A 12,904-nucleotide genomic window follows, 5' to 3' on the forward strand; every position below is an offset into this window, starting at 1 on the left:
GCTATAGAGAGGTGGTTCAGCAGTTAAGAGTGCTTGATACTCTTCTAGGGGACCTAAGCTCAGTTCCCAACATTCATGTTGGATAACTCACAAACACCTGAAACTCCAACACCAGGGGACCTGACACCCTCTTCTGGCTTCCACAGATTCACATGTGCACACATACACAAGTGCACACACATACATAATTTTAAAAGTTTTAGTGTATAAAAGTCTTTTTTAGTCAGGCAATGGTGGCACACACGTTTAATCCCAGCACTCAGGAGGCAGAGGCAGATGGATCTCTGTGAGTTTGAGGCCAGCCTGGTCTACAAGAGCTAGTTCCAGGATAGCTAGGACTGTTACACACACACACACACACACACACACACACAACCTTGTCTCAAAAAACCAAAATAAAAAGTGTTTAAAAAAATATTCTAGCCTTATATGTGAACTTGTAACTGAAACCTAATTTCTTCTATGCTGTTGAACACCTTTAAAGAAAGTTATACTTTGTAATAGAAAAGAGTTTGTCCTTCCCATGCCCACGAATCAGTTCATTCCTTCAGCTGCCAGGAGCCACACTTCCTGTTGCTCTGCCTACCAGGAAGCTCGGCATGAGATTCTGTCTGACTTGCATCTGCCACCTTTACTTTCGGTTTTTATCATCTTTATTTCTCCTGCATTTCCCTGCTCGCCCCGGACTGCGCAGGCTTTTTTATATGTCTTTTCATAAAATGAACCATTTGGATCTTCTCTTCATTAGTCTCCAACTCAGACCTCATTTTGAGAAGAAGACAACAGAAGCATGCTCGAGACAGAGCCTAGCGTAGAGCTCAGGCCTTCCCTTGTTACACCTGTCACATGGCTGCTTCCCCCTGGAATGGGCTCCCCCAGCTCGCCCTGCTGAATGGCAAGTCTAACCATCTTCCCACAAGCCTCCCCAATCAAGGCACAGCAGAACATACACATGGAACCATCATGTTGCTGCACGCTGCTCCCTAGGAAACAGTATCCCCCTCCCCAGTGCACAGTCTAACGGCCATCTGTTCTTGCCTCTCCATCCGGGCTGCTGGCTGCCTAGGTGAGTGGATGGACTGGGCCCATATCCCCCACTGCTGCAGATGCTGGCCATGAAGGGGGAGGAAAGGGAAGGAGCAGAAAAGAACAACCGAACCCAGTGCCAACTATGCAGCCTGAGATGCATGGCTGTGAAACAAGCAGCCGCCGCAGCAGCCTCAGTGACGGCAGTTACTGTGGGAGCCATGCAGCCCTGTGCCAGGCGTTTTCAGACACTTGCTGATTCCCACACCAGCTTTCCACTGCAGTGCGACTCACGTTTGCGAGGCGTGAAGATCTCTAACCTTGCTTTGCTAAAAAGGTGTGACCTGCTCAAACAATATCTGCTTACATGCAAAGGACACTTAATCTGATGTCTTTATGGGATCCTGGGGGTAGCAAATGATACCATTAACACCAGTCAATCTGCTAGCAACAGCTGACGTGCCTGATGGGTCAGGCAAAAGTGGTACTACCCATCCCAGGTATGTTTCCTCTTGGGCTGTGTTAATATGATTTTGTGGGCAAGGAACATTCCTTTTAAAAGCCCCAGCTCTCTCTCTCTCTCTCTCTCTCTCTCTCTCTCTCTCTCTCTCTCTCTCACACACACACACACACACACACACACACACACACACACACACACACCTATTCCCCAGCCTTGTCTCTGCTGGAGGCTTGGGAAATGTGAATGCCAGGGCTGAGAAAGGGAGTATTGCTCACAAGCAAGTGGAGGTGAGGAGCATAGATGTGGACCCTGATCTAGAAAGATCATCTTCGTAGTAAGCAGTAGGGCTATAGCATCTGCCCCCAAGTCACCTATCTCGAATCTCTCTAGACCTTTCAGGACCAGAGACCAACCTTCCTACTCCCTCCTGGGTGTGCCTGTGAAGTGTCCCTCACAAAATGCAGGCCCTTCTGTTGTTGTTTTTGGAAAACAAATGCTTCCTTCCAAGATTCCCCCTCCCAGTTAATATCTGTGCTCAGGACTCTGAGTCCCTGGACACATTACACTGGATCTGTGCGGGTTTGAGATCTCAACTTCATGACTTCCTCCACACCTTTCTGGTCCCTCTGGACCTTACTGGGTTATGATCCAAGCCATCGCCAACCCGGAAGATGCTCAACTGCTCCTAAACCGTGCCTCACATTCCCACCACCTACAGGCTGTGACTCTCTGCTAGTGTGGATTAGTCTCATTTTAGTCACTTTTCCAAACCCAGTTTTCAAAAGAGTAGTACTGGCCCTCCACAGACAGCCATGTCTCATCTTCCCTAATCCACAGCCCTCCCTCACTGCAGGAAGTGGGTTTAATCTACCCCCAGTCCTGGGATCAGAGTCTCTAATTAATTTTTGCAAACACATGTATCCTACCCAGCACAAGTTATAGTCTCCTCTCTGCTTATACGACCCCCTGTGAGGCCAACTACAAGGCCCCCGAATGCTATGAATATGGAGAACAGCAGGGGCCATGTGGCTGAGCACACAGAAGGATGCCAGAACCTTCCACTTGTGTGGAGTCTGGGACCCAGAACTACTGGGTTAGGGAAAGTGTTTTCTGGTCCCTGCACAGCCTGAAGGAGTGGTCACAGCCTCACTCAGACCCCCAACCCCCAACAATCCAGGCTCTGCAGATTGCCTACAATGTACTCAGCCTCCGATGGCTGCCTTCTGTTTGGGTAGGTGCATGTTTCCTGTTGCCCTGGACCATGTCTGCCACTCCCAAGGGCCTGGGCTGCTCTGTGACCTCAGGGCTCTCCAAAGACTTCATACACCAGGAGCTGCATCCATGCTGACTGAACGTCAGATCAGGAAGGAAGCTACCTGGAGTATGCCAGGAATTGAGAACACTCAGAAAAATAGTTCAAGAAATGGACTCAACAACAAACTCTTCCATTTCCACACCACCCATTAAGAGCCAGGTTCTTAAAATCACCTGCTAAGAAATTACAGTGGGTAATCATAGGCGGGGAAACAGAGGCCCTGAAGAAGAAAAAGCAAGACTCTCAAATCGCACAATAAATGAGTAGAACACCCAGCCTCCATGCCTGTTCTTGGGACTTATCTAACATAATGCCTAATGCCTTGTGCTGTCAACATGGAAAGGGAAGAAGCCCCAAGATGAATACTTATAAGAGGGCTCATCCAGCTCAGCTCATTACAAACTCAAGCCCCAACAGTGCAGCACACGATGAGTTCCAAATTGCTAATGTATTGGAGCTGCAGCTCAGGAGACAGGCTTATCACTGATGAAGAGCTACGCTACAAAGCTGTGGAAGGAAGAAGCGGAGACATGGGATAGAAAGCAAGGTGAGCAGGAGGCTGCCTGCGCATGAGGAGTCAGAGCAGGCAGCAACACAAGGGGTGCCGAGGAGTGGTTGATGACGCAAAGAACAGAGAAAGAGAGAGCAAGGTGGATGGTGGATGGAAGGCATGAGGGAGGGAGAAGGGAGCTGGGGGGAGAGCCAAGAAGCAGTGTGCTGGGGATGCAGACGATGGCATACAGTTCTCCAACACCACTAGGCTTGCCACAACAGACCCTCCTGCTACTCGGGAATGGATAGTAGAGATTTGCTCACCTTCTTCCCAAAGACCAGATAGCAGAGATGGAAATAGAGACCATGACACAGGTAGAATGGGGTGAAAACAGCACCAGCTATTCAAATGAACCAAAGAAAAGGGACAAGAACATATTGGAGAAAGCAAAAGAGAAGTGAAGGGGCTTGGGCGAGTTAGGATCCTACCAGGAAGACTAAAAGATTGGGACATGGGTTGTTTTGCTAAGAGACCAGGCATACATTGGCTGGGAAGCGTGGCATCCCAGAACAGAGATGGCACATGGATTCGTAACAATAGGATTAGAAATAAGCAAACTAAAATCAGAGGATCAAGAGCACAGCCATATGGGAAAACCATCAGTGTAAGAAAGTGGGCACGGTAGTACACAATTATAGTCCTAGTACTTAGGCAGCTGAGACAGGAGGCGTGCAAGACTGAGGCCAGCCTGGACTACACAGAAAGATTCTCAGTGCTCCAAATAAATATATAAATAAAAATAAACAAATAATAAAATAATCAAACATGTGACTCCTCCAAATTTGTGTTTTATCAAAAAAACTTATAGGTGATCCTCATCTCCACGTTTGCTTATTATTTGATTGACATTTGTTACTCCAGTTTAATAAATCATAAGAACAAAATCTACAGGTTCTATTCTTGTTTTTGGAGAATTCTTGATGGCTCAGACACATGCTAGCGTTAAATGCATGATTTTTGACACGCAGTAGACCTGTCGGCAGTGAAGATTGTGCACAGCTATTATATTGTTAGCACAGTTAACAATGTAAGTTGGTGTTCATCACTCTAAGGCTATTGTCAATACCGAGGATGAGATGGGGAGGCAGGGATGGCAGCACCAAGAGGCAGCAGATGCAGGAGTTCTGCTCCTGACTTGGAGATAGAAATGGTTGTTAGAGTGAGAAGCAGGATCTGTGCAAAGGTAAGTCACTATCTGTGAAACAACTGTATGAGGCAGAGACAGCAACATACCCATAGAGCACCACTCAGGGTTAACACAACCACCATCTACCCCAGTACGTCAGTCCCACTCCTTTCCCTAAAACGCGTGAGGAAAAAGAACGGAAAGTTTGGGAACAAATAATTCTCTTCTCTGGGGAGCTGTTTTGCTGAATTTTGTTGTACAAAGAGACACGAGGAGAGGTTGAGAACTCACTGGGGAGATTTTTAAATTGTGCATACGCTGTTCTAATTGAAAACTACCTCCCACACCATCTACGCTGTGAGGCACCCAGCCCACACAGCACCACCTCCAGGGAATGACTTTTCCACAGCACTGGTTCCTGAGCCTCATTCCATACCAACCGAGCAAACTGCCATCTCCAGGTGAGACACTGGCACCGAGCTTGTGGAAACATCGCCTACATGGTTCCCGTCTCCTCCCATGTGGAGAAACTCCTAACTTCTGGGAGAACAGAAGCCACCACTCCAGCCACAATAGTATGCCCATAGCATCTTTGGTGCTGTTTTCTCCACACACCCCGGGCTTAGTACAGCTTGTGGCCTGATCCCATTGCCAGGTTCAATACAGAGAAATGCCTGATGGCTCTAGAACTTCAGGAGCAACAGAAAAGGAGGTGCAACAGAAAAAATAAATAAAGATGAGATGTTTGGCTTTCCAGACAGCATGGCCCAGGTGGAAGTCTGACAGACAGGCAGGCAGGCAGACAGACAGAGGGACACCAGCTCTGCTCTGTCCCACCCACCTCCTGGCCACATATTTAGGATCCCTGGGGAGACAAGTTTGCCTTCGACTCCATGAAAGCCACATCCACATGGCCCAGTTCCCAAAGCATCCACATGCATCCAGCCCTCAGGAGGCCCCGAATCCAGGAGAAACAAGTGCATACTTTCTTGGTGGGGACTTTGATCTTCAAGAATTCTGCTTCCCTGGCCAGCACCTGCCATGGGGCGTGGATCCGAACAAAGACAGATCCCTGGCTTTTGCTCTGCAAGATACAAAGGGAAAAGAAATAGAAACACTTGTAAGAACACAGTGAAAATTCTCAGTTCCCAGCTCTAGAAGCCCAGAGATCTTGTTCCTTCAGTTGTGGATTTTTGTCCCTTTTAAATGTCCTTTGGAGCCAATGTCACACACCCATACCCAATGTATCTTTTCTGTTCCAGATATGCTCTGGTTCCAAAGTGTTTGTGTTCCCAAAGTATGGTCCACGGAGGCTGGTGGCTTCATGGGGGAAATAAAATAATTTTATAAACACACTTGAAAATTATACAATTATGATTTCCATAGAAACTGTACTAATGCATTAACAGTTGGTTGGTGGGCATTCAAGGCACCAATTTCTCAGTTTGTCTCCAGCCACAGGCTTTATGGCTCATTGATGAAATCTATGCTCCTCCTCTACGATTGTGCTGGATGCTTGTCTCAGATCACAAGTGACCATGCAAACCTATGAGCAAGAGACATAGACCACAATGCTTTAAATGTCCCACTCAAAATAATACCAACCCATCAACCCTATGCGTGGTCCAGTGTGAGCACAATGTGAATCTGCATCCCAGGAGAAGCAATCACACTGCCCATGGATGTCACTCAAAGTAACAGACTGCAGTGATGAACACCGGAGAAAGAGGCTAAGTCAGCCACCTACTCGGCCATGGTCACCATGTCTGAAATAAATACTTGTCAGATTGTCCCAGAGATTCACCCTCATCTCTGAATAAAAGTAAATTCTAACACATTTTGTCACCAAAGAATGAAAGAGGATGAAAACTGAGTAGTAAAACCTGGCAAAGATGCCACTATTTGTGATACCTTTAAAATAAATTTTAAAAAAAGTCACAAATACTGTGTGCAGAGAGAAAATGAACATGTTGTTTGTGAATTTCTTCATCAAATGATTATTGGAAATTACAGAGAACCTTTGTACCATGGTGGGAAGAAGCAGATGAGGCAGCAGATATACCGTCTGTATTGGGATAAAGCCATCGATTAAGACCCATGTTCTAGCCCTTCTCTCCAGAAATGCTGGGTGGGGACAGCTTCCATTCACTCCTTTCATTCACCCATACCTTAGAGGAGAGGAGGGTTTTCCTGACCAAACACACTTAGTGAGGCAAGGAACACGGGGTCACGCTGAGAAGACAGGGACTCCGTGTGCAGTCTGCATATATGCAGGTATCCTTTGAAATTCATTCCCCAGGTTCATTTACAGGAAACCATGCTCTACAGTCTTAGTTTAGGGGTAAAGATAACAGTGGAAGCCATGAACCCATAGCCTTGACGGTGCTTTACAGTGTGCCAGGGAGAACAGCAACCCTGTGCAAGGGGCTGCTTTCCTCTCTGACTATGAAGGTGTTCACACATCTCTGAAATGAAGACAGATATTTTAGAGCCCTCACAATACAAAGGAAGAATACATATTCTTACATAATGACTTCACACACACACACACACACACACACACACACACACACACCTTTAGTAATTCAGGCTTCCAGAACCTGATACTTCAGGAATGAAGGGTCCCCAGCGTTAAGGCAGAAGAATGAGGAATACGCCAGAAAGGCAGGTGTGATGATTGTCTCTACTTAATAGTCATGGAAACCAAGCAAGAAAGACTCGAGTGATTTATTTACTCAATGTTATGAAAAGAACTAAATATGATAAAAATAATTTTCAAAACCCAAAAGTGTTTGCTCTCCTTGATGGTTTTTCTCCACTCAGTGGAGAGAGAGAGAGAGACAAACATTGCTATTGACTGAAACCACCTGCCAGTCACTACACAATCAACTCAGAAGGCACATAGGGAATCTAGTGACCGCCCTCTGTTGGACACTCTGCCCCCCCTCGGCTCCCACGTGCAGCGCAGTTCTGACACAGCTATGGGAGTGTCCTTCGGTGAGAATCTCCCAGGTTTCCACTTCCTGCCTCTGGTTGGAATAGCCAGGGTGACAAGACAGTGCCATCGATCACTTGCTGCTATTTCTAACGGTAACTTGAGTTTTTGCTCAGTGAAATTCAACAATAAGAAAAGGACCCACCTGCAAGGTGGCCCTCTGTAGCCTCAGCTCTCTTTTGTGGCCCCGGGAAAAGATGTTGTCGATGAAAGGTGACAAGAGGCATCATCCCTCACGCTTAGATGAAATCAAGACATCATTAATTTTAATATCTTATGCTTTGTCTTTATTTCTGAATTGAGACAAATGTCTTTTTAACTTTATTGAGACATTGTGTCTTGGGCTCGTGCCAAATGTCCACTAAGTGGGTACAGATGTTCAAAGTTTAAGAAAGGGTTGGGGGAGCAAAGGCCAAATTCCACGGCAGTGGTGGCAGACTGTTAGCTGTCCCCAGACAGCCATTCTCATTTTCTTCATTTTTCACCGAGCAGATGGTCCTCTAGGATCAAGACTATATGTCCTTTGCAGCGAGGCGTTCCCAGAATTTGGGTAATTGCTGGCCAACATGATGAATGTGTTACGAAGCAGCTTCCAGCAACCTTCTTCAAAGACAATAGGTACCTTTGACTCTTCATCTTCTTCCCTCTCCATCTCTGTTGCCTGGATACGGCCTTATAACTCAGACCTTGGGGTCAAAGTCCAGACCAACAAAATCAAAAAAATTAAGAGAGAATCTGGGTCTAGGGCTGCTCCCTGCATCTTTATGGGAAAGACAAAATACTACCTTGTTTGGCCATTACGATTTTAGAGGCTCTGCCTATGGTAGCCCAATCTTACACCAACTGAGGCAAGACTCCTTCTCACAGGGGATGCTAATTTTCTGCAACAAGGTATTCTGCTTTTCCGTTGTCTGTAAATAGAACTTGCTTGAAAGTCAAGGCCGGGATATGGTTTTGCGGAGTGAACGGCCAGCTGTCGTGATCTTTTCATGTCACAAAATGTTACCGTCCCATAAAAAGAAGAGCACCCGGGCTGATGCAAGCTGATGCAAAGTGTACCTCATAGCATCTTCTGAAAAAAAAACCTAAAAACTATGGGCCAAGCTCTGCCTTACTAGCACAAGGATCTAAAATTGGAGGTTAACAGGCAGTAAGCTAAAACACAATAACGAAAAGATGTTTTCTGTTCTCTGGTCCCAGGTGCTATCTGTTCTGCTCTCTTTGGAGGCAGAGTAGAAGAATAGGAGGAACTTGGAGCTTCTGATTCCAACAGACAAAGATTTGAACCCAGATTTTACAGATTTTAAAGCTGTGGGAACCTGGGCCAGTAAGTTACTTAAGCAAATTAGCCTCAGTTTCTAAAAAAAAAAAAAAAGAGTTAAAAACAGTTCAAAACATTAAAAATTTGAGATAAAGTATCTTCTAGTGTGTCTTGCAGAATGTTCCAAGAACATCAGTTTCACCAGGCTCCACTCATATAGCCTGCTTCTTAGCTGGAGGGACTATATCCAGTTCTTCTTTTATATTCCTCAGGCCCTTAGCACAGCATTGCACAAAATAGTGAGTCACCAATGAGGGAAAACTGGTTTCTGTTAGATTAAAATTGTGAATCAGGAATCCTGTTTCTGTTGGGCCTTGTACTTTAAAAATTATCTACAGGGTTTTTAAGATACCCCTTAAAGGAACTCACAGACTCAAAATAGACAGTATCTGTAGAATTTGAGAGCAGGGTTCGAATAAACTACTTTCAGATCCTCACATGAAATTTAACATAAAGATAAGACATTCCCCATCTTACCCATCCCTATGAGATTTTATGCCTAAGCATTTTGTCTGGAGGGTCTCCCAAACCCAGCCAGACAGTTAGCATTAAAGTTCCTATCAAATGCACCGAAACACAGAATGCAGTTGTCAGCAGAGGAAAGAGACAGTGTAAGAAGCCCTAGGCGACGAATCTTCCCACCAAACGTTATCAGTCTCTTTGAACTTTTGTGAGTTAGCTCCCCAAATGTGTTCACAACTAAGCACAAAACAAAGAGCTGGGTTCACAAAGTAGGCAAGAAAACCCCAACTTTCCACACTGTGGGTTGTGGACCCCACACTGTGTGGCTCGACTGGATGTGGGGGTAGCTTGGCTGAGAGTGGGAGTTATTAAAAAAATGTGTGCAATAGTAAAAAGGTTCTGAATGCACAACAGCCAAAAATTAATTCAAAATCAAGCAGGTAATAAGACTGAGGTGTTTCTGGCAATATTCACCTGAGATGTACCATGAAAGTTCACCAAAGCCTTTGCTCCAAGCACACAGCATGTGCACTTTGACCATGTGTCACACCACACAGTGCCAACAAGTGCTTCTCTGAAGTCACTTCACTGAGACTGGAGACTCCTGTTTGGCTGCTGGGTTGGTTGGTTGGTTGGCTTGGTTTGGTTTGTGGGAAGAAGTGTTTTCTCTTTATATACACAATTGTCTGTTTTTACATAAACAGAATGGTTTCATCATGGAAAAACAAAGCACTTTAATATTGCACTCAGCCTATAAAGAATTAAATTAGTACATCTATAGATTGTACTGTGTTAGTATGTATAATTTTAAAAATGGCTGAGTTGAGCTTCATTTACAGACCATTCAATAAATTTTGACTTGGGATCAAGACAGAGTTTCCAGTAATTCTTAAAATGATCTTAAATTTACTTCTGTTATTTTATACCACATATTTATATGAAGTAAAGTTCTCAACATCAATGACTATAAAACCAAAATACTGAAAAATGTTGAAGATATTTTTCTGTGCCCTTCAGCATCAAATATGCACCTGAGATTTAATATTTTATATAAAATGAACAATCATATCCATCTCATTAGTATGTAAAATTGTTTTTGTCTTTAATGAATGGTAAAATTAGATAGATAGATAGATAGATAGATAGATAGATAGATAGATAGATATGATAGATAAATGATAGATAGATAGATAGATAGATAGATAGATAGATAGATAGATAGATAGATAGATCAATAGACTTTTAAAATAAATTTATGAAATACATCTATTTCATATACCTGTGTATTTGAGGTCACATATAATTTCCTGGGTAAAAAGGGGTCACTGGTGAAGAAAGTTAAAGGAGTCCTAATCTAAGGTCCCAGGCTTCCTCCTCCCCCCCTACTCTGCCACACAGCCCTATTCATTGGTGTCCAACTGTTCCACCCAACTTCCACCTCGGAGCTCCACCATCCAGCCATCTTCCAATCTCAGAAGTTTCTTCTGCTCAATCTTCTCACCTCTAAGTTATCCTCTCTCTCAGGCCCAGTCAACCCCTACATGGGGCTCAGTTTGAGCACCTCTGCCCCAGGAGCTGTTCCTGTGTCCCTGGATTACATTTGGTCTCTCACTTTGACCTCCGCCCCCTTCATAGTTTTGCACTCACCCCTGCAGTCATCACAGTGTTAAGTGCTGCCCTTTGATTTAGAACAACAGCTTCATGGAGACAAAAAAAACACACCATATTGATTGTTCTTTTCTCAAAGCCACCATTGTGCCTGGCATATAGCAAATGTTCATCAAATATTTTCTTTGGTTTCAATATCCATAAATATAGACAGTCATATTTTAGTACTGTGACTACTCTCGAAAACAGACAACCACAGCCCAGAAAGTAATTGGTGTCCTTTGTCCAACACAGTACAAATCTAATTGTTTGGGCGAGATAATTCAATTGCCCTTACATATATTTCCTGAATGTTTCTCTTATGTCAGCAAATAGTCATTCAAGCCTCCACCTGCTCTTGGGCCCTGTAAGAACCCTGGAGGGCTTTTCCATTCCTGAGAACCTCTGGTGCCCATTGCATATGTAGATCTCTGTCCCTTCTCCTAGAAGCACTGGCAAATACCTCAGTACTCATGAAACCCAACCTAAACTGAACTGAAATTGTATATATTTGGGAGCATACTGCTTCGTGAGCTAATAAGTACATTACAGCATTAAGCAGAAGAATCAGGGATAGTCTAAAAAATAGAAGAGCCTCATAATGTACAAGTTTGGGGTATGCTTACATGTCAAACATTAGATGGTCGTGGTGCTATTCAACACAGCCATGCTGCTAGCTCCTGGACCCAGGAGCCTGCTACTGAAACATAAACACAGATACATTGCAGCAGAGAGAATCCATGTGGCCACAGAACTCTGGAGTCAGAGAGACCCCCAAAGATCCTTGACAAACATTCCCTCAGGAGCAACTGAAAACATTAAGCCCCATAGGCTGAATTGGTTGGGTTTAGATACAGGTAGGTAGGAGCAGAATCAGGATAGAAGCACATGTTACCTGGCACTGGGGTCTTTCCACATTACCCATCAGCTCAGGCCACCCTGAACCCTTCCCTGCAAGATATCAGTCACCGAAGGTAGAAGAACAGGGTTTAAAACTAAGGTAGACTTATCCCCACCCGGGCCACCTCTCTCCAGCTTCCTGGCCGCTTCTGCAGACTCCTGGTGAGAGTATACAGATTGTTTATGTCTTCTTGTTGTTATCCAAAGATTGCATGTGGCTTCCCAAGACCACGTCCCCCCTCTAGAGAGACAAGAGCGAATGGGATGCAGCTCCAGCCAAACACTGGAAACTGATACTCCATGAGACTCCTTCCCCACAGTCCTGCCAAACCAGCCCAGTGCTGACCCCAGAGGCCTCTATGTACTCTGGTCCCAGGCCCTTCTGTGAGCCGAGAACATCAGCTGCAGTACATCACGACCCACGAACGGGGCTGCCAGAGGACGGGCGGGGAGAGGAACGTGGAGGCAACAAAGGGGGACAGGGTGGGTGAGGTTCTCGTAGACTCCGCTAAGATCACCAATCCAGGTGAGCTGGGATCAGCAGGGACCAAAGGTCCATGGCTCCACGGTGAAGATGAGAGAATCCCCAGGGACCAAATTTAGAAGTGGAATATAAACTGGGACAACTCACTTCTGACACTAGAGCAAGATCCACTTAAGACATGCTCCGGACCAATTGGTGGTGGTGCACACCTTTAATCCCAGCACTAGTGGAGGGGGGTGGGGGAATCTCTGTGAGTTTGAGGCCAGCGTGGTCTACAGAGCTAGTTCCAGGACTGGCTCCATAGCTACTAAGAAACCCTGTCTCAAAAGAACAAAAAAAAATTAAACAAACAAACAAAAAAGGACACACTCCGTAAGAGGTCCCCACCATCTACCTCTGTTCTTGCCATAACCAACTTCACTGTAGCTCTCATGAACTTCCAGCCTAGGAGTGAGGACCTCCCAGAGACACTGTGACTTGACATTAAGCAAGAGAAGAGTTCCATGACTAGATAAGGAAAGATGAGACCTTGCTCTCCTGTGAGTTTCTGGGTGTCAGCCAGGGGCATCTCTCCAACGCCAACGTTTTGCAGGCCTGGGTAAGGAAGGTCAA

General features: G+C 45.2%; 1 protein-coding gene across 2 annotated transcripts in view; it reads right to left on the reverse strand.

Annotated features, from left to right (window-relative positions):
• Ano2 (anoctamin 2) overlaps positions 1–12,904 on the reverse strand; it is a 354,947-nt gene that overhangs the window by 287,284 nt on the left and 54,759 nt on the right. For both annotated transcript variants that reach the window (XM_057773268.1, XM_057773275.1), the window contains exon 3: positions 5,469–5,567. In XM_057773268.1, the coding sequence (XP_057629251.1) occupies positions 5,469–5,567 (99 nt within the window). The remainder of the gene's footprint in view (positions 1–5,468; positions 5,568–12,904) is intronic.

The sequence above is a fragment of the Chionomys nivalis genome, chromosome 1 (genome assembly GCF_950005125.1).
Source record: "Chionomys nivalis chromosome 1, mChiNiv1.1, whole genome shotgun sequence".
NCBI classification, from domain to species: domain Eukaryota; kingdom Metazoa; phylum Chordata; class Mammalia; order Rodentia; family Cricetidae; genus Chionomys; species Chionomys nivalis.